This window comes from Jaculus jaculus, chromosome 4 (assembly GCF_020740685.1).
Source record: "Jaculus jaculus isolate mJacJac1 chromosome 4, mJacJac1.mat.Y.cur, whole genome shotgun sequence".
Taxonomy (NCBI): domain Eukaryota; kingdom Metazoa; phylum Chordata; class Mammalia; order Rodentia; family Dipodidae; genus Jaculus; species Jaculus jaculus.
Window position 1 is genome coordinate 26,996,857 of NC_059105.1, and position 22,912 is coordinate 27,019,768.

Consider the following 22,912-nt stretch of genomic DNA (forward strand, 5'->3'; position numbering starts at 1 on the left):
AGGCAGGGAGCTATTGGGGTAAATGCTCTGTGAGGGAATAACTGGGTCTGTTGGTAACTATAGCCAACTTTTTAAGGAGTCTTCATATTGCTTTCCACAGTGGTTGTACCATCCTACCAACAGTGAATGAGGGCTCTTATTTCTCCACATTATCTCCAGCATTTATTTTTTTATTTATTTTAAATTTTAAATTTTTTTATTTATTTTATTTATTTCTTTTCTTTTTTTTTTTTTTTTGATGCTTGCTGTCCTTACTGGGGTAAGATGAAATCTCATAGTTGTTTTAATTTGCATTTCCCTGATTATTAGGGATGATGAACATTTTCTTAAGTGTGTGTTTGCCATTTGATTTCTTCCTCTGTGAACTGCCTGTCCAGATCTCTGCCCCATTTTGTGAGTGGGTTGTTTGACTTTCATTGTTTAGGTTTTTGAGTTCTTTGTAGATTCTAGAAATTAGGCCTGTCAGTTGGATATTCAGCAAATATTTTCTTCCATTCTGTGGGTAAACTATTGGCTCTGCTTATTGACATACACACTTCTTATATAAATTTTATAACTGGATAAAACAGTCACTAGTACATCTCTGGAAATGTTATGTATGTACATACAGTAATCCCTCTTTAGGTACAGTTTGCTTACAAACAGGAAATGAAAAAGTCCAGATGTAGCCCAATTTTTTATGTTGTGCCTCTTTATAAATAGTATGAGCCATGAGGCAATCTAGTGCCATCACGTTTTGCTGTGCCCACAATATGAATCATCACTCTGACTAGCATTACATGATGAGCACACTAAGCACCTGCTGCTTGCTTAGTAAGAGAATGACTGCCATGATGCGTTGGTACACGTGTTCAAGTGTTTTAAGTAGGAAAATATCTAAATTAGGGCATCCACTGTGGATCTTGGATGTGTGAAATGACTAGACTGCAATTACATTTTATTTTCTTTAAAAAAGTAATTATTTATTTGTGAGAGAGGCAGAGATAATGGGCATGTCAGGGACTCAAGCCCCTGCAACTGAACTCCAGATGCATGTGCCAACTTGTGCATCTGGCTTATTTGGATCCTAGGGAATTGAACCTGGGTCCTTTTCTTTGTAGGAAAGTAACCACTAAGCCATCCGTCCAGCCCAGAATATGATTTCCTTTATAAAGAAGCTCATTGTATAGGTTAAGGCTAGGTATGCACACAATTGACTTGGGAATAACTAGGAAAGTTTAATCTGGGTTATGTCTGTGAAAGTGTTTCCGGAGGGGGCTGGCATGTGGAAAGAAACAAGCATGAGAGAATCACCTTCTATGTAAGCATACTCCAACCAACTGTTTGGGCCTCTAGACAATATGAACAGAGGAGGAAAAATAAACTCTTTTTTCTTTGAGAACTGAGAAATGCTTCTGTTTCTAATCTTGAACATCATAACTCCAGACTGCCTGGCCTTTTGGACTCCAAGAACACAACAGTCCCCTCACCACAACCCTGACTCATCAGGTCTTTGAACTTGAACTAAGCTGTGCTAGTGGTATGTTAAGATCTCCAGCTTAATTTTAATAAGTTGTCACCAAACTCTTGTGGCCATAACTACATGATGTGATTTCCTGAAAGTAAAGTTCTTCTCACTTATCGCTATTTATAAATTTCATAGGCCCTGTCTGAAGAATCTTAACAGAACATATTTCTAAAACATTAATTGTTATTTGCAAAATTAAAATTAAATAGGAGAAGTCAAGTATGAATACAATTCTGGGCACACAGTACAAAAGAGTGACATGCTAGGTACATCCTTCTTATCTGTGCTCAGTAATAGTGTATAGGATAGGTTAGGCTGATTATAATATAACCTAATCTCAAGAAAGCAAAACATAATGCATCATCTTCATGTCACTATGCCATTTCCCTGTGTCAATATAGTTTCACACATACCCTAATAACTGATATTTCATAAAAATCTACATAAAGAATTTCTCATCAGATGAATTACCTCCAAATAACTTTAATAATTTTGAATACAGAAAAATATAAGAACTCAGTCTTACTAATTTATATATCATGCAAGATTTATCATCACATCCATTAAAAATATGCAGGCCACAGAGCAAGCACTAACAATATCATATTGCCCTACATGATTGTAAATTTAAACACCACACTTCCTTAGTAATTCTTATCCATGTGAAAGTTAAGAAAGAATGAATTTCAAAATTTGGTCTTTGTTAAAAATAGGAGGAAAAATATGGAAAAGTAGGGGTATGAGAGCTTTAGGTTATGAATTAAATATATATATAAAACATGATTTGTAAATCAGTGAAAAGGTTGAGTCTCCAAATTATGTATAATATGATTACAGTTTTGAAAAACCAAAACAACCAAATGCATTTGTAACCATGTGAATTAAGATGTGATTTTAAGCAAGCAAGCAACTTTAATAGCAGAGCCATTTCTCCACCTCCTTGAATCATGCTTTTATAACATATATTACCAACTAAATAAAAATAAATGCATTTAAATGATAATGATTAGTACCTCAAATTAACATAATTATAATTTTTAGCATCTTTACTGGAAGTTTTTGCAGTGGCTAGAAGCTCTGGTATTCCCATGCTCACTCTTTTGCTCTCTCTCCCTCTCTCTGTCTCAAATAAATAAATAAAAATTTTAAAATAACTATGTTTCAAAAGGAGAAAATGGGTCTATTTTCCCGTCAATGTACACTGAGTAAAAATAATTTCTCCAAACTATGATACCATCTTTGCATGAGACACTGTCTTCTGTATATGAAATACAAAACAGGCAGTGTGAAGAGTGTTGTCACTTCTTGTGGTTCTGACTCCAAATCAGAAATGCCAATGACATGACACTCATAGACATTAAGCGACTACAAGTGACATGTGAAAAAAAGATTATCTTATCTGGAATTCAGAAATTTTTCTTCTCAACCTCCCCACACATTGCTGCTATACCTCCCTATAAAGCCATCACCTGGATCTCTGGGTAAACCACTGGTTTCCATGCATGAGTTCTTATCCAACAAAAGCCTAGTGAGTACATAGAGAACAGACAGTGTCCAGAGTGTTTACCAGTCAAGTAAAGCACAGCAACCCAGTTAATTTGCCACAAATAGATTATGCTGAAAATGTTGTTCCCTGCATTGTTTATGTTATCGTCATGGGTATTTATGTACACGTTTTCTGTATGTTCTGATATCTGACCTCATGGGGCTAGCCTATCCTTAGAGCTAGCCATGAGCACCTGCAGGATGGTGACACCAGACTTTGATGTGTTAATTAATCAGAGTTTTACCTCCTAATCTGGCTCAGATATCTCAGGAGGCAATATTCCTCTGCTTCAGTCATCTAGAGCCCCATTGCCATGCAACTAAAGGCTGCTTGCAGAGCTTAGAGCTCTCCAAAAGCATGATAGTCTAGCAAAATGACTCCTGGCTTGGTGAAAAAAAAAAAAAGCTGTGATTGTTGTAAACAAACATCTTCAGAGACAGGAAAGGTTTTCTGTGATTATGGACACCCTACTCTGCCTACATCACTATGCGATACAGGGGCAGAGCTGCAGCCCAGACAATTCTAGCAAGAGTGCTGGAGGCTTGACATGGAGCTACAGGATTTAGTTTTTCCCTGATGTGTTTCTATCTTGCTTTGGTCCAATCTTTCCTTACTTTGCCTCCATTCTTTGCTTTTTCTTAAAGATTTTTTTTTTTTTATTGGAGAGAGAGAGAGAGAAAGGGAAAAAGAGGGAGATAGAATGGGCATGCTAGGCCCTCCAGCCACTGAAAAAGAACCCTAGAGGCATGTGCTACCTTGTGCATCTGGCTTACATGGGTCATGAGGAATGGGACCTAGGCCCTTAGGCTTTGCAGGCAAGCACTTTAACCACAACCCATCTCCTCAGTGCCCATTCTTGGCTTTTAAATGGGAATGTCTATTCTGTGCCATTGCATTTTGAAAGCATATCACTTGTTTATTGAATTTATAACAGCTGAAAATTAAGTCTCAGAATTGACTTCACTTAACTTGAACAGTGTTAGAACTTTTAAAGACTATGGGCACTTTTTGAAATTTGGACAGAATGATTTCCTATTAGGAGATAGCAATGAGCCTATAAGAACAAAGGGAGGAAGGATATGACTTAAAAGTGATACATTTGGATGCGAAGTTGACAGAGTGGGCATGTAATGGTTAACCTCTATTATCAATTTCATTGAATCTAGAATCAACTAGAAGAGAAATCACATGGGTTGAGGTTTCAGACAATTAAAAGAAGAAAGTTTGGAAAGCATTAGCATTCACCTCTCTGCTTTCGGACTGCACACACAATGTAATCAAGTACCTCAGTCTTTTGCTACCATGACTTCAGCACCATGACAGACTACACCCTTGAACATCGAATGAAAATAAACCTTTCCTTCCTTAAGTTGACTTCATCAGGTATTTTGACACAGAAATAAGAAAAATAACAGGAACAGATATTTTACCTGGTGAACAAATTTAATCTGAAAAGAAATTTATTCTGAACTGAGTTAATTTCATCTCAACAACAACAACAACAACAAAAAACTGTTTTAGGCACATTATTTCTAGCTCTAGAGAAAAACCTAAGAGATAGGGCAAAGTATGCTCTTCAAAGGAAAACAGGTACAATTCTGCACTATGACATACTGTTAACTGATAACATGGTTGCCACAGATACATAGAACCATCAGATAGAGAGGAAGGAACACCATGCTGTGCTTTCATAGGCAAATATAATAACATGCAATCAGATGCCTACTTCTCAAATATGAGATATGGATGCACATGTTTTTATTTATGCTCACTTTCCTTGCTATATTTTCACCTCATTAACAGCTAAACTGTCTTTATTAATTCACCCAATCCTTCTGAAATCTTATTTGTATATAAATTTACTGTTTAAATACCTAGATTTAAAAATAAAAAGGTCATTTTTAATATGTGAGACTCTAAGATATAAAGAAGATAGATAAAGACATTACAATATGTATCTACTTGTGTATCTAAAAGCAAGCTTTAAGGATGGAGAAAAGTCAATATTTACTATAGTAAATAATAAGTTGGAAATTTGAGAAATGGCAAAATACATGCTACCTGAGTACAGTAAGCCTGACATGTTTCATGGGAAAAAATGATAAAAAAATATTATACCTATTACAGTAAAACTGTTGCTCAAAAAATACAAATGTGAAATCTTGAAACCAGTCAGATAAATAAATTAGAAAATTTTGTATAAATCCAAACAAGTACTGCCTTTATAAAATGTCTCTGAACAATAACAATAATATCTACTGCATTATGTTAAAAAAAAACAATTAATTATGAGACCTACAATTTGTAAATCAGGAATGTTTTGATTTGCATTAAAGTATATAGAGAACTTTATATTATTTAATTAGTTTAAATTCAATAAATTTTAGATTGTATTACATAAGTTTGCTAAATTTTTAAGGGTAATATTATAAGAGAACAGATTCATAGTGAAAAAATCCATGTATTACAAAGTAAGGAAAAGAGAAATAAAACATAAATGAACAAAAAAATATTAATTCAAATATAAGATGGAAGAGACAAGTCCAAATATGTCAGTACTCAGAAGCAGCAAAAGGTAAGGGCAGATAACTAAGCAGGGGTCAGACCACACAGGGTCTTACCTCAATGGTTATATGACTTCTCTGTTACACTGAGTAAGGTAGAAAGCTAGTGTGAAGTTTCACATAGTTTAATTAGATCACTCTAACTACTGTGTTTAGAGGAAGCTGGAGGAAAGCAAAGACAAAAGCACAGACTACTTAGGATGGTTTGCTATAGTCCTATATAAATATGGGGGACACACACATATATGGAGAGAGAGAGAGAGAGTAGGAGAGAAGGAAAGATTGAAGAAAGGAAAGAAGTCAGGAAGGAGGGAAGAAGGAAGAACAGGAAAGAGGGGAACTGTGATAGTAAGAATGTAAAATACCCCCACCATAGATTTATCTTCTACTGGTGGCCCTGTTTGGGAAGGTTCTGGAATCTGCAATAGGTAGAGCTTTAATGGAGTAAGTGTGTCACTGGGGGAGGGCTTAGAGGTTTTACAATCCAAATACTCTTGCTTGCTCCTCTCCCCTCCCCTCCTCTCCCCTCCCCTCCTCTCCTCTCTGGTTCCATTCTGTTCTGTTCTGTTCTCACTCTCTTTCTTTCTTTCCCTTTCCTTCTACCCTGCTGATGTGATGATGTGATCACAGACTCCTTCCCTAAGCTGCTTCTGTTTGGTATCCCATTCCATTGATGAGAAAGTAACTGATGGGGGTGAAGCAGAGCAAGATAAGACACAGATAGAGACAGAGAACTCAAGGATGACTCCATGGGTTTTATTGTTCAGGAATAGGAAGAATGGAGTTTCTATCAATAAATTCGGAAAACAGCTAAAGGGGATATGTGGAAATCAATAGATATGGTTCAGTTGTCAAGTAGAGGTTTGTATATTTATTTTTTTTAATTATTTATTTATTTATTTGAGAGCGACAGACACAGAGAGAAAGACAGATAGAGGGAGAAAGAGAGAGAATGGGCACGCCAGGGCTTCCAGCCTCTGCAAACGAACTCCAAATGCGTGCGTCCCCTTGTGCATCTGGCTAACGTGGGACCTGGGGAACCGAGCCTCGAACCGGGGTTCTTAGGCTTCACAGGCAAGCGCTTAACCACTAAGCCATCTCTCCAGCCCAAGGTTTGTATATTTAAAACCAGAGTTTGTAAAAGAGATTTCAGCATAAAATTTAAGCTGGGAGTCACTAATGGCAGAATTTAAAGTCATGTCATATGTAGTAATAGAATATTTGAACATGCAACTTGAGAAGATGGAACAAAAAGTAAATGAAAATGATGGCAGTTGTTAGTAACATCAACGTCTAAGAAATTACTAGGAAAATGGGTAAGAAGAATAGAGAACAGAATCACTGGAAGAGGATGTCTAGAAACTGCTGTCATTCCATGAAGTATACTGCTGGAATCATTTTTTAAGCTGATAATGGCAAGTGATTATTTTTTTTCTATTTATAAAGCATATCTTGAGAAGCTGTGCCTTTAGAGTGGGATAATCTGATCAAAATGAGATTTAAGGAAAGAAGGGAAGGAGGAAATTGAGATCAAGTAAATGAAGCAAACAGAATGCTCACCTCACTTTGAGGCCCAGAGTCATGTATAAGCATGCAGTAAAGAAAACAGATACCCTGAACTGAACTCTAGAATTCATAGCTTGAATTGCTATGTTGGGAATATTTGTAACAAAAAAAAAAAAACTGAAAAAGACAACAATTCCATCTTCTCCCTCATTTTTGCTGATAAACATTTACCAGAACTCCACTGGCTGTAGAAGGACTATCACTAGGAGAAAGCCAGATTTCCAAAAGCATTGAAAGTGAGCAGAACATTACAATAGAATATAAAAATATAGAGCAGTTTGATGTTCATAGACCTTGAGATCCAGTAAGTAAAAAGAGTAAGTAAATTCAAGGGAAGGAGAGATTGGGTCAATAAAAATGGTATGAAAGGATTAGAGATCTGAAAATAAATGATAAGCATGGGTTTCTTCAGATGTCTGAAAAGACCATAGACAAAGAATGTGTATGTTCAGGAGAGATGGTAATAGAAGACAAATCAGAAAGATATGTTGCTTAGAATTTCCCAGCAGGCTTGGGCTGACAGAAGAATGATGTCCTGGGTCTTCTTATTCTGAGTGTTCCTCCTCTCTGTTGTTTTATGCCAATGGTGTCCAGCAGAGGGGTGGTCTTACTCCAAGTTTGAGAGTTGCCTCTCCACTCCTGCTGATGGAGGCATTGAGTTGGACAGAAGGCTGATCGTGAACTGAGCTCATAAACTCTCTCTTGATTTCTGTAGAAGGAGGCCTCAAAGCCAAGAAAGGAAAAAGTCATTTATCTCAAAATATATCATTTATAACAGCACAAGTATAAGGCATTTTAAATTATTGTAAACACAATATTCATTGTATCTGCAAGGAGAAAATTACAGAAATGTTCATGCAGGACATTTTTTAAAAGCCAAAAGATGTGGAGCAATAAGAGCTCAATTATGCACTGAAAGACCCAGCACACTGGTGCTAGAATTATCTCATTGTATTATAAAGCCAAATATACCCTATAAAAGTTAGAAGAATAAAATTTTGGATAAAATTTGGCAATTTTAAATTATAGCAAGACAAATACAGGTATAGGAATAGCTACAAGGCTTTAGAAGAATAGAAATAAGGTGGAAAGATCTATCTTAACATATATAAAAAGAGTCAAAAACTGCAATAATTAAAAAGAGTGTTGCCATCACAGGAGCAAAAAAAGGCACAAATAGCAAGTTCAGATGCAAAAGTATGATTTGAATAGGAGGTACCCTCCTCCAAAAAAGGCTCATTTCTGAAGTTTTGGTTCCCACCTATTAGAACTAATCCTTGAGAATGGATTGTATTATAATAGCTCTGATCAAGTCAATTAATTAAGTTATAATGGAGACTTCAAGTTTTAATGGTATCATTGAAGGTGATGAAATCTTTTGGATGTACGGTCTAGTGAGAGGAAATGGGTCTAGGACTTTCTGACATTCTGAGCTTTCTAGATGCAACAAGGGAAGCACCTATACTCCACCAGGATCTCAGGCCATGGTGTCCTGCTTCCTCATAGGAACAGTAACAATAGGGGCTGCAAACCACGAGTTGAAACCATGAAATTAAATGTATTGTTTTAAACTGTCATCAATACAAAACTAACACATATAGAAGACAGATAAATGGCAGAAATGGCATGATAGACCACTTTTAAAAAAGAAATAATGTAATAATTCTGCTGTACTAGTAATTATCCAACAAGGTAAAATTGAGTTCCTATTATACTACACATTAAAAATTCTATTTCAGGGTAATCAAATACTTAAAATAGGGACACTAAATTGCACAAAGAGATTTGCTCTCCAGTCGAGATGGTATATCACCCTCCTTCCTTGCTCTTTCCTGGTAAGTGCAAACATAAAGTATAGTCATTATGTAGTAATAGCATTCTCCTGGAAAAAGAAAGGTAATGGGATTGGAGATTCCAAGACTAAAAATAGAGAGTTAGGAACCACAGATGAGCAAGACTGTGCAGCATTTATTTTTCTGTGCTTATGTGTTTGTTTATTATGAATTATTCCAAGTCCATCCATTTTCTTACAACTTTCATTAAATCATTTTTCCTTACTGTTGAGTAGACTCCCATTGTGTAAATGTACCATATCTTCATTATACATCTGTCAAACAATGGGTATCTGGGATGATTCCAGTTCTTAGCTATTGTGACTTCTTCCAATTTCACAAATGTCTGTTGTGACCTCTCCCTTTTCATTTCTCATTTTGTTCATTAGAGATTCTGCTTTCGTTTGGTCAAATTGACCAGGGTTTATCATTCTAATTTATTTTCTCAAATTACCAGCTTTTGGTTTCATCAATTTTCTTACCAGTTTATTAATTTCTGTTCAGATTTTAATTATTTCTTCCCATCTGGAACAGTTAGATTGCTGTTCTTTGTCCAATACCTTTAGGTGGGTAGTAGGTTCTTAATTTGATATCTCCCTGTATTTGTTATGAAGGCATTTAGTGCTATGAATTTTTCCCTTAGGACTGCTTTCATTGTGTCTTATAAGTTTGGTTAAGTTGTGCTTTCATTATCATTCAGTTTTAGAAATTTTACAATTTTCTTTTTAATTTCTTCTATGACTTATTCATTATTTAATAGGGCATTGTTCAGTTTTTAGGAGATGGTGTAATTCTGTTGTTTCTGTTAATTTCTAGCTTTAATGCATTGTGGTTTGATATGATGCAGGAAATTATGTCATTTTCCCAAATTTATGGAGGCATGATTTATGCCCTAATATTTGATCTCTTTTGGAGAAGGTTCTGGGGACTGCAAAGAAAAATGTGTTTTCTGTAGAATTAGGGTAGAATGTACAGTAGATGTCTGTCAGGTCTAGTTGATCTATGGTGTTGTTAAGATCTATTATTTACCTGTTGATTTTCTGCTTGGATGATCTGTCTATTGAAGATACTTGGGTACTGACATTCCTTACTATTATGACATTGGGGTTTATTAATGGTTTGTTTTCAAGTAGGCTTTGTTTAACAAAATGTGATACAACTGTGTTTGGTGCATATAGATTTATGATTGTGGTGTCCTCTCGGTGGATCATTCTTTTGATGAGTAAAATATGGTGTTCTTTGTCTTTTTTGATTACTTTCAGTTTGAAGTATATTTAGTCAGATATTAAGATAGCAATACCAACTTACTTGGAAAATTATTTTTCATTCTTTCACTCTGAGGAGGCCTCTATCCTTCCTCATGAGGTGGGTTTCTTGAAAACAGCAGATAGAAGTGTTCTTTCTTTAATCCACCCAATTAAGTTATATCTTTTGATGGGTGAACTAAGACAACTAATGTTTAAAGTTATAACTGTTAAATTTGGTTTAATCCCTACCATACTGGTGTCTTTATGGGGTTTGGTGTTTTCTCAGGCTATTTACATTTTCTGACCTGAGTAGTTCTGGTTTTAGTGATCTTCCTTTTGTAGGCTCTTGAAGATGGTTGTTTAACTCCTTTGTGTGGAATATTCCCTTAAGTATTCATTGTAGGTTTGGCTTTATGTTCATATAATCATAGAGCTGGCTCTTTTAATTTTTAAAATATTTTATTTTTATTTATTTACTTATTTGACAGAGAGAAAGAGGGCGGGGATAAAGAATGAGCAAGTCATGGCCTCCAGCCACTGCAAAAGAACTCTAGATATAAGTGCCCCCTTGTGCATCTGGCTGACATGGGCCCTGGGGAATTGAACCTGGGCCCTTTGGTTTTACAGGCAGATGTCTTAACTGCTAAACCATCCCTCCAGCCCACAGCTAGCTTTTGTCATGGAAAATTTTCCTTTCTCTATCTAGTATAAAGGATATTTTCACTGGGTATAGTAGTTAGGATTGGAAGCCACAGTTTTTACAGTTTGAAGTACTTCATTCCAAGACCTTCTGGCTTTCAGGGTTCCCATTAAAAAATCTGAGGTAATTCTGATGAGACTGCCTTTGTATGTAATAAATTCTTTTTCTCTTGCTGCTTTTCACACTCTCTGTTTTCATTGTTTAGAGTTTTGACTATAATGTGCCTCAAAGAGTTTGTTTTGATCTAGTCTGTTTGATGTTTGGCAAGCTTCTTGTACCTGGTTGTATCTCTCTTTTGAGAGGGTGGAAAAGTTTCATTCAAATATTATGTTCTCCATGTCTTGGTCCTAAACTTTTTCCTTTCTAGTATACCCATTATCCAAATGTTTGGATACCTTAGGGTATCCCACAATATCCTCAAATCAATTTGCTTGATTTTGGAACTCATCAAAATTTTTATATTCCCAAACAATTCATTCTGTCTTATCTTCCAAATCTGAGGCTCTGTCTTCCATATGACTAACTTTGTTAGTGAGGGTTTCTAAAGATGCTTTCATAAACTCTATTTGATTTTTGTTTTCTGTTTTATTCTTCATATTATATCCATCCCTTTGTGGAGTTCCAATTTCAGGTTGTGGTTTGATTTTCTTGATGCTTCTTGGAACTTATTCTTGCATTTAATCATATCCTCATTAAGGTTAATCTGCTAGTTATTGATATCCTCTATTTGTTGATTCACCTTCAATTCAAGTATCTCACTATTGAGGTCTCTCTGGTTTTCCTGAATTAAGTTAAGCCTAGTGACAAAAGCTGTGTGTAAGAGATGATTCCATTGCATTTCATTTATGTCATTTTGGGGAGCTGATTTGCATCTAGTTCAGTGATTTGCTTTGTCAAGGTCACATAGCTTAGTATGCTTTCATTTTAGAATTCTATTTCTGTTGTATCCTTGATGTTTTCATTGGAGACATCCATTGTGAAACTAGGCAACCTTGGTGGACATCTCTCAGTTTGTTGTCTTTTTTGTTGTTTGTTTGTTGTTTTGTTTTTGCATTGGGGGATTTCCCAATTTCAGACTAAAAGTCTTATTTTATTAAGGTGGACATGAATACTTGTCTTTGTAGGATCTTCAGTGAGTTTTCTGTTTTGGGTTTGAAGCATATGGGAGTAAGACGGCATTTCTCCACAGATGCTCAAGTTGTGGAGGCTGTACATGCTCCAGCAGCTCTGAGCTGGTGGCTGATACAATAGCTGTGGTTGGAAGTCTGAATCTCTTAGACCCCCAGTCACAACTGTGCCTTGCCTGTGTGGCTCATAGTGGTGCAGGGTAGGGATGGCATGCATGGGTGGCACAGGGTGAAGGGACTCAAAGAGGTACAAGGAGGTAATGTGGGTGGGGGATTGATGCAAGGGCAGCACGGGAACAGTATGGGGTGTGGGGTAATAGCAGGGGTATATGCAGGCTGCACCAGGTGTGAGTAACCATTGGGTGCACAGGGGCAGTGTGGGTTATGGATGACCTGCAGGTGTTTGCAGGGGCATGGGCAGTGTGGAGTGTGGTGAAAATGTGCAGTAGCAGCATGGGGTGTTGGGGCTCACAGGGCCACATAGGGGTAACATGGTATCAGAGGGCCTTCATGGGGGCTTGAGGTGGGGGTTCCTGCCTGGTCCTTGGGACTGAGGCATTGGCCCTGGCCTCTTTACTGTGTGCACCAGTGGGTTATTCCCCTATCTGAGTGCAGGAGGTATGGACAAAGATATATCATGGGATTGTCCTTCCTGTTTGAACCCTGAAAAACCATCCACCTCAACCCCTACTCCCACCCTACCCCCCACACACCCTTAGGTCAGCAACAAAAGCCCCAGCATGAGAGTTAGGTTGGATTTCTAGGAATTGGCAGATTCCCAAGTGTGCATTTCCTCCAGTGCAGGTCTGTTAGGATCTACTAGTGCTGGAGCCCCACAATTCTTGTCTGAGTTCACCACCAGAGCTCTGATGTGGTTATGGGCTTGCCATCTTGACCAGAAAGCCCATGAACCTAACCTCTTACCTCAACAAAAGGAAAAGCAAAATAACCATAAAACTAAAAGAATGAAAATATAGATAAAAACAGAAACATTTGAAATTTTAAGTTAGGAAAAGATATAGATGGTTTAATGAAATAAAATCAAACTCTTTGAGAGTATCAGCAAACTGATAAACTTTTTTTAAACAATATAAACAAAAATTAGCAAGTGATAAAGTATTGAAACTAAAATTATCAAAAAGTAATCAGGAAATCACTACTGACTAACACAAGTGTAAAAGGGGATGGTATTAATATCTGTATGTTCATAACTTAAACAATGTAGAAGAAATGCAACAGTTGCTCAGAAGACACAAACTAACATAACAGCTCTAAATGAAGTATGCATAAGCCCAAAACAATTAAATACATATTCCTATAATTTAAATGCACCCCCCAATTTTATTGGTGAATATTACCAAATCTTTTTTCATGAACCACCCAACAGCCTGGATGGATCTCAGTGGAATTACTCTTCACGAATCAACAAGAATGAGCAAAAGTTATAAAATGTTATTTCTAAGTAGCTAGAATATGAATTTCCTATGCAAAAAGGTACATGTTTCTATTTAATCTGAAAAAATGAAAATTACTATCTGATAAGGTAACCGATTTTACTTGTTAGATTGGCAAAAATTAAGAAGCCTGGTAATATTGAATTTCCTGAAGGAACAGAGTAGTATGAATTCTACATGTGGGTTTAGAAATATGATCTGATTAAATCTTATCCCAAGTCCAATCCTTGGTTAATATCCTGCAGCAAGTCTTCACTGGTTTCCAGGGAGATGTACAGTAATGTTAATGGCAGTCTTTATTTAGAAAAAATCTGAACATGGTTGACAGAAGAACAAAAAGTAGATATAAATGAACTACAGAAACTACAGCAACAAAAAAGAATCTTATAAGCAGAATACCAAGTCAAAGAGCAAGGCACAACCAACTATAGACATTGTATTCTATACTTGCATTTTGTCATATATATTTAACTTATATATAATATTAAAATATGATGTATATATCAATTAATATTGATTGAGACTATTTGTTTATAATATATTAAATATATTATAATATATTAAATGCATACACCATATTTTTCAGGAATTAGTACTTTAGATAATGTGTTGAATTTTGTTGTTGCTGTTACTGTCATTGAGGTTCTTCTTGTTGAAGACAATTTTTAAAATATTTTATTTGCGAGCTGGAGGGATAGCTTAGCGGTTAAGTGCTCGCCTGTGAAGCCTAAGGACCCCGGTTCAAGGATTGCTTCCCCAGGACCCATGTTAGCCAGATGCACAAGGGGGCACACATGTCTGGAGTTCATTTGCAGTGGCTGGAAGCCCTGGTGTGCCCATTCTCTCTCTCTCTCTCCCTCTCTCAGTCTTTCTCTCTCTGCCACTCTCAAATAAATAAAAATAAACAAACAAAAAATTTAAAATATATATATTTTATGTGCAAACAGAGAGAGAGAGAGAATACCAGGGCCTCCAATTACTGCAAATTAACTGTCAGTGTTTTTTGGCATGTGCCACTTTGTGCATCTCACTTTTCAAGGGTACAATAGACTCGAACCCAGGTCATTAAGCTATAGAGGCAAGTGCCTTAACCACTGGAAAATCTCTCTAGGTTGTTGGAGAAATTTTTCTTTTTGGCTGCTTTGAAACAATTTATTGCTATATAGCATGAGTGCTAGGATTACAGGTATGTAGCACCATGCCTGGTTTCAGATTCTGTACTTACATAATGAAATTTTCAGAATGTTGTACTTCAGAGCATTTTTAATGAAATATTTTGGGGGGTTTTACATCATTCATAGTTATGTATCTATAATTAATAATAAATATTAAAACCTGAGAATAATCAGAATCTCTTAATTGCTTTTATTTTGATTCACATTGAATCTCAGTATGTAAGCAGAATATATTTAGTGAAACATAATAATTTGTACTTATTTAATTTTCTACTCAGAAAATAACTGTAAACAAGTTGGCTTAATGCTTATTTATTTAGCGTGGCAGAATATTATGAACAGTTTGTTCACTTATTTCCTCAGGGATTTATAAATGAATTATTTAACTGTTGAAGAAATTCAACACTATGTACAAATTATTAGTATGAAGATTTTCAATCCCCCATAATAGAATTTGTTCTATTTTCTGAGTTTTTAAACTATAATCAATGCAAAACTAAGTTCTTACCAACTTTATAGATATATATATAAATATATATATAAATTAATAAACTTTATAGACAAATAAATGGAGATAAATAAAATGATCTCACATTACAATGCAATACTTACAATTACTGGCAAAATATCAATCAGACATTTAGTTGACTACAGGATAACAAGTTTATTTTAGTCAGAAACAATAACTGCATTGAAGCATTCACTATTGAATGATAGGCACTGACTTTCATATAAGAAGTGTTTATACAGAACCAGCACTGAAGAGGACTAATGCTCTCGGGTTTAACATTGTCATGCAGTGTGACAGAGCACATGGTGTCAGACGTCAATCAATCAGAATTAAAGGAACCTCCTCTTGACATATTCATATTTGAGCTGTCATCTCTTTTTTTGTCTTTTTAAAAATATTTTCATTTTTGTTTATTTGAGATAGAAAAAGAGGCAAACAGATGATCAGTGGGCCAGGGCCTCTAGCTACTATATATAATCTGAGACAATGAACTAACCCTATCGTAATTGGAAGCTATGGCTAAGTTTTCATCTCACTATATAATGAAATGACTAAAATAGTTATAAATAACAAATCTCGAAGCCTTTAGAACACTATTTATTAGATGTATATAGTGCTTATAAACAAAAGAAAAAGTAGCATTGCAAAGTAAAAATTACTTATCTTGCTCTGCAAAATAACTTTTTCTCGAGAAACATAATTACTTATAAATTGATAGGAACAATTTAATGAATCCTGACAACCTTTCTAATGTAAATCTCATTCTTCCCAGTTTGAAGAGATGGGAAGACAGAAGGCAAGTAATATACCCATACCATACAGTTCATGAGAGGTAGATCTGGCCTTCAAGTATAAATTAGTTTTCAAAGTACTTCACACTGTTAAATAGCATCTGCCATAGCACATGCCAACAAACACTGACAGATACTATGCTGAAAGAATATGGGTTGTGATAACTAACTTGTAGGATAAATTACAAAAAGAACTAAATGAGGCCTTAAAACCATTATCTTTTGTGCCCTTAAGAAAATATTGCACATTGATGCTAAATATTTAAAGGCATTAAGTAGATAAAAATGAGAACTTACCCATCACTTGTGAAACTTCATCTGTATCTTATGATTAATGATAGTAGCAATCCATAGACTGACCATTTGTGTAACTTTTTTCCAATGCCTTTGCTCAATTTTGAATTGTATTTTTTCTTTGTTGTTATTATTTTAATACTTGTATGCATGGAATAAGCTAACTTGTAAAACATTCTGAAATAATATGTGCTATTTAATATTGATTTTAAAATTAAATGATTAAAAACAATACATCTTAAATTGTTAATGTAACCTAAAACAATTTTCTGTTTGATGTCTTTTGTGCTTATGTTACACATTGCAATGAATACAAAATGCCTTTGTAAGAAGTAAGGCACATGAAAAGCTTTCTGTGTAAGTTCCATACTGTTCTTACATCCTTTGAGCTATAACATCATTTTGGCAACAGAATTTGAGACAACTGGAAGAGGATATTCTTTGAATGTAGAACACATGAATCATTATTTAGGCACAATTAGCAAACCCAAGGTTTGTAGTGTAACGACTGCCTAGGCTATACCAAGAGCACTAACCAGCTTGTCCACATATGCCCAACCGGTCGTCACATGTAATACTCAACATCTGCAGGAAGACCATCTAATTATGTCCCTGTCATATATAGTGACAGGTGTAGGGTTTAGCATTTCAATCTCTACACACTATGCTCTAGTTCCTATGACCTGGTGACGTGATGCTGAAGGCCATGGAGTGACAGTGCCCATAAGAAACATCAATATGGCAATCCTGGTCTGTGTCCTAGGGTTTGAACATACCTGAAAACCTCACAAACTGAGTGCTAGCTTGAGCCCGTGGGTCATCTAAGAGTTATCCCTAAAAGTAATTTTTAAGTGTAACTAAAGTTCTTTGAGAATTTGGTTTTTTTATTACCTCATAATAAGATCTCAATAATTGATGCTAAACTATTTGCTGCCTGAACCAGTAATCTAATAATTTTAGTACAGGCTTTTTAATTGCTCTCCTAAAGTTTATTTTTAAACTTAAAATACTAAGAAGATATGAATATTTATAAAATGTGGTACTTACTTCTTTTAGGTTTTGACATTTGAATTATTAAGCTATGAAGCAAAAGTTTTTTTATTGTAAAAATGTTTCACCAGACCTGCAGCAGTGCCATCCCCCAACTCTGCCATGTCACAGGACCCTGGTGTCCCATCCCCCATGCTTCACGGTGCCAGGGGATGCCACAGTCACATCCCCTCATCCCTATGTATCACAGGACTACGTAATCACATCATCCCCCTGCCAACCTGCTGCAATACCACCTACAGTGTCCCATTTTTCCCTACCCCAGCCCATCATGCCACCTGACCACACAGTCCAATACCCCGAACCATCAACCAACAAGCCCTGCCACTAGATCTTTAGGTCCCCACCAGAGCCTCTTGGACTCCTTATGTCTAAGACAATAGGCCACATTGCCATCAAAAGCCTAATCTAGTCAAACATAAAAGGGAAGAATCACTAAAGACACTTTAAGGGTAAACAACAGCTTCCTCCTGAATGATATAAGATTCTCATACTATGAGTGGCAGAACACAGCACAAAAGGAATAACATGAAAAATCAAATGTAAGTCAATCCAACAAGGTTTCACAGTCCCACAGTGGAAGTCTCTAGTCAAAACATGGAAGGGACAACAGGATCATAACCCCAAAATGAAGACACAAGCTATGCAACCCTGGTAGAACAATTAGCAGAACTTGCAAAAAATCAACAAAAGACCAGAAATTGTATGAATGCTGTCCTTTCTAGATTAGACATAATAGAGGGAAATAAAACCAAAACAGAAAGTCTTCCAAAGACAGTTAAATGATCTGAAGGAAAGTCAAAAAAAAAAATAAAAAGAGAATCTGAAACCACAATAATCAGCTGGTTAAGCTCCATGAAGACATAAATAAATGCAAGGATGAATTGCAAGAAGCATTAAGAAAATCAAAAAATGAAGTGAAAGAGAAATTGACAAAGGGATGGAAACTATACATAAAAAGGCAATAGAAAATACAAACCAAACTGAGAAAATCCAAACCTCTATAGAAGCTCTCAAGAATAGAGTCAGTCATGTGAAGGACAGAAACACTAAACTGGAAGACAAGACAGAAGAAAGAGTTCATGAGTCCAAAAGTTTGAATAAGTTTAAAAATTGTTGTGAACAGAACATGAGGGAACTATGGGATACCCTTAAATATTCCAGCATTAAGATCATGGATATACCAGTAGGGGAAGAACTTCGGACCAAAAGCATGGAGAACTTATTCAACAAAATTATCAAAGAAAACTTTCCACCCTCTCAAAAAACAGTCCCATCAAGTTATAAGAAGTTAACAGAACTCCAAACAGACTGGACCACAGGAGAAATTCTCCAAGACATACTATCATTAAGACTCAAAACATCAATAACAATGAAAAAGTCCTACAAACAACTATGGAGAAATGACACATTACATATAAAGGTAACCCCATCAGAATTACTTTAGATTTCTCAGTGGAAACCCTGAAATCCAGGAGAGCCAGAAATGAAACACTGCAAAGACTAAGAACATATGCCTTCCAGCCAAAACTACTCCACCCAGCAAAAGTATCCCTCATAATAGATGGTAAAAGAAAAACTTTCCATGATAAAATTCAGGTCTACAATTATATGAACACAAAGCCAAATCTACAGAGAGTACATCAAGGAATTCTCCACACAGAAGAGTCAAATAATCAACTTCAAGTACCTACAAGAAGCAGATCACAATAACCAAATTCAGAGAAGGCATAAAAAAACTACAAATTCTAAGAAAACACCAAACCACAAAAACCACCAGAATATGTCAGGGATTAAATCAAAACTCACAGGTTTTACCCTAAACATTAATGGTCTTAATTCACCCATCAAGAGATATGCTAGCAGGGTTGATCAGAAAATTAAACCCCTCAATCTGCTGTCTTCAAGAAACCTACCTCATCACTAATGATAGACACCTCTTCAGGGTAAATTAATGGAAAATGATATTCCAAGCAAATGAAAATAAACAAGCAGGCGTTGCTATACTAATATCAGATAAAATAGACTTCAAACCAAAATTAATCAAAAAAGACAAAGAAGGCCACTTCTTGCTTATCAATATAATGATCCAACAAGAGGATATCACAATTATCAATCTTTATACACCAAACACAGGTGCACTGCAATTCATAAAACAAAACCTACTTGACAACAAAATAGAAATAAACACCAACAATATCATAGTCAGGGACTTCAATACTCCACTATCAGCAATAAATAGATCATCCAAGAGAAAATCAACAGGGAAGTAAGAGAGCTCAACAACACCATATATCAACTAAACCTAATAGAAATCTACAAACCATTCTACCCAAAACCTACCAAATACATATTCTTCTCAGCAGCCTATGGAACCTTCTCTAAAATAGATCATTTACTGGGCCATAAAGCCTGCCTCCACATATTTAGGAAAATTGACAGAATTTCCTCCATGATATCAGATCCCAATGTTGTAATGCTAGAAATTAACAAGGTATGCACCAGGAATGCCACCAGCTCTAGGAGATTGAACAACATACTTTTAAACAATAAATGGGTAGTGGATGAAACAAAAAAATGAAATTGCAAAATATTTAAATTGACTGACAATGAGCACACACTGTGCCAAAACTTATGGGACAATGAAGGCAATCTTTAGGGTAAAATTCATAGCACTTAATGCTTTCAAAACAAAGACAGAGAGATCCCAAATCAATAACCTAACCTTCAACATAAAGGCATTGGAAAAACAAGAAGAATCCAACCTAAAAAGCTCTAGTTAGGGGGCTAGAGGGATGGCTTCATGGCTAAGGCATTTGCCTGCAAATCCAAAGGACCCAGTTTTTATTTCCCAGGACCCACATTAGCTAGATGCACATGTGTCTGGAATAATTTGTTTGCAGTGGCTGGAGGCCCTGGCACACCCATTCTCTCTCCCCCCCCCCTCTATCTATCTATCTATCTTTCTCCTTCTCTGTAAAATAAATGGATAAATAAATTTTTTAAAGCTCTAGATGGAAAGAAATAATCAAGATCAGAGCAGAAATCAATGAATTAGAAACTAAGAAAATAATTAAGAAAATTAATGAAGCAAAGAGCTGGTTAAATTAAAAAAAAAACCTGATAAACCCATGGTCAATTTGATGAAGTAAAAGGAAGATATGCTTCCAATTAACAAAATTAGAAATTAAAAAGGAGAGATCACAACAGAGTTGAAATTGGAAGAATCATCAAGACTTAAATCAAAAGCATCTACGGCACAAAATTTGATAATATGGAGAAAATGGATGAATTCCTGGACATATACCACCTACCAAAGCTAAACTTAGACCAGACTAATCTCCTAAACAAACCTATCACACCCATTGAGATTGAAAAGGTAATCAAAAACCTCCAAAAAAAGAAGAGACCAGGACCAGATGGCTTCTTAGCAGAATTCTACCAAACCATCATGGAATAACTAAAAACAATTTTTCCTAGACTGTGGCATACAATCTAAGAACAGGGAAAGCTCCTTGACTCTTTTATGAATCCAGTATCACCCTAATACCAAAATGAGACAGAGATGCCACAAGCAAAAAAAGCCACAGACCCATTTCCCTGATGAAATTAGACACAAAGATCCTGAACAAAATCCTCGCAAACTGAATCCAAAAACACATCAAAAGCATTATCCACCTGGTTCAAGTAGGTTTTATACCAGGAATGCAGGATTGGTTCCACATACAGAAATCTGTCTATGTAATACACCACATACATAAACTCAAACACAAAAACCTCATGATCATTTCAACAGATGCAGAAAAGGTCTTTGAAAAAATACAGCATCATTTCATGATCAAAACGTTGGAGAGAGTAGATATGGACAATTTATATCTCAACATAATAAAGGCTATATGTAAAGGACCTAAAGCTCAAATAATACTTAATGGAGAGAGACTGAAGAAATTCCCATTGAGATTAGGAACAAGACAGGAGTGACCACTCTCATCTCTGCTTTTCAACATATTACTAGAAGTCCTAGCTCAAGCAATAAGACATGAGGAAGAAATAAAAGGGATACAAATTGCAAAGTAAGAAGTTAAGTTGGCCCTATTTGTAACTGACATTATTCTATACACGAGTGACCCAAGAACTTCCATCTCAGACTCTAAAAGGTGACTTAATTCCTTCAGCAAAGTAGCAGGATAAAAAATCAACACACAAAATTCAGTAGCCTTTCTATTTGCAAAGGACAAGGATACAGAGAAAGAAATTAGTGACATTGTCCCATTTTTCAATAGCAACAACAAAAATAAAAAAATACTTTGAAATAACATTAACCAAGGTTGTGAAAGACTTATATAACGAAAACATAAACACACTCAAGAAAGAAATTGAGGAGGACTTGAGAAAATGGAAAGACCTCCCATGCTCTTGGATAGACAGAATTAACATTATGAAAATGGCAATCTTACCAAATGCAATAACAATAAAAATTCCCATATTTTTCTTCACAGAGATAGAAAACAAATTGTCTCTAAATTCATATGGACTGGCATCAGGCATCAGATATCCAAACATATCCTTAGCAAAAGAAACATCTCTGGAGGCATCGCAATACCTGATCTAAAGCCATATTATACAGCCATAGTAAACAAAACAGCATGGTACTTGCATAAAAACAGGACTATAAACCAATGAAACAGAATAGATGATCCAGATGATCAAGTAAATACTTCGAATTTGACATAGGCCCTAACAATGTAGAATGAAAAAAAAAAAAAAAAAGACAGCATCTTCAACAAATGATACTGGACAAACTGGATAACCACATGCAGGAAACTGAAATCAGACCCACATATCTTGACATGCACAAAAATCAATCCCAAATGGATCAAAGGCTCCAAAATAAGATGGGAAACTCTGCTACTACTAGAAGAAAAAGTAGAAGGAACTTTCCATGATAAAAGACTGGGAAAACACAGGAAAACTTATTCATTATGTTTCTCTGAAAATAATATCCTCTGGGCTGGAGAGATGGCTTAGTGCTTAAGCACTTGCCTGTGAAGCTTAAGGACACCAGTTCGATGCTCAATTTCCCAGGACTCACATTAGCCAAGTGGGCACACATGTCTGGAGTTCATTTGCAGCAGCTGGAGGCCCTGGCATAAACATTCTCTCTCTCTCTCTCTCTCTGTCTGTTGCTCTCAAATAAATTAATAAATAAAAATAAACATAAACAACAACAACCAAATAATATCCTCTGAGTGACTACTGAAAAGAAGAAGGATTTTAGACAAGAGGAAGTAAGGCAGTAACTTAGAAGTATTGGATCAAAATGCATTGTATACATCTTTGAAAGTGTCAAAAATAAAATAATAAAATACATAAAATAAAATAATATTTTTTTTAAATGATGAACAGCTTCTATTGAGAAATCTGTTGGTACTCTCATGGACTTACTTTTATAGTTGACTGGTGCTTCTGTTTCACCATTTTCAATGTTTTTCTGTGGTCTGTGTATTTAGTAGTCTAATTATAATCTCATGAGGAGAGGTTCTTTTCC

The 22,912-nt window shown here is 35.7% G+C and overlaps 1 protein-coding gene across 4 annotated transcripts in view; it reads right to left on the bottom strand.

The window, feature by feature from the left end:
* The window catches only part of Spag16 (sperm associated antigen 16), a 901,897-nt gene that overhangs the window by 793,744 nt on the left and 85,241 nt on the right, over nt 1–22,912 (bottom strand). Inside the window, exon 10 of one of the 4 annotated variants that reach the window (XM_045148111.1) lies at nt 7,332–7,906. The exons of 2 other annotated variants lie outside the window; for them this stretch is intronic. In XM_045148111.1, the coding sequence (XP_045004046.1) occupies nt 7,676–7,906 (231 nt within the window). In that variant the 3' untranslated portion in view covers nt 7,332–7,675. Of the gene's footprint in view, nt 1–7,331; nt 7,907–22,912 lie in introns of those variants that run through there. One more of the 4 variants, XM_045148112.1, reaches the window with a different exon arrangement.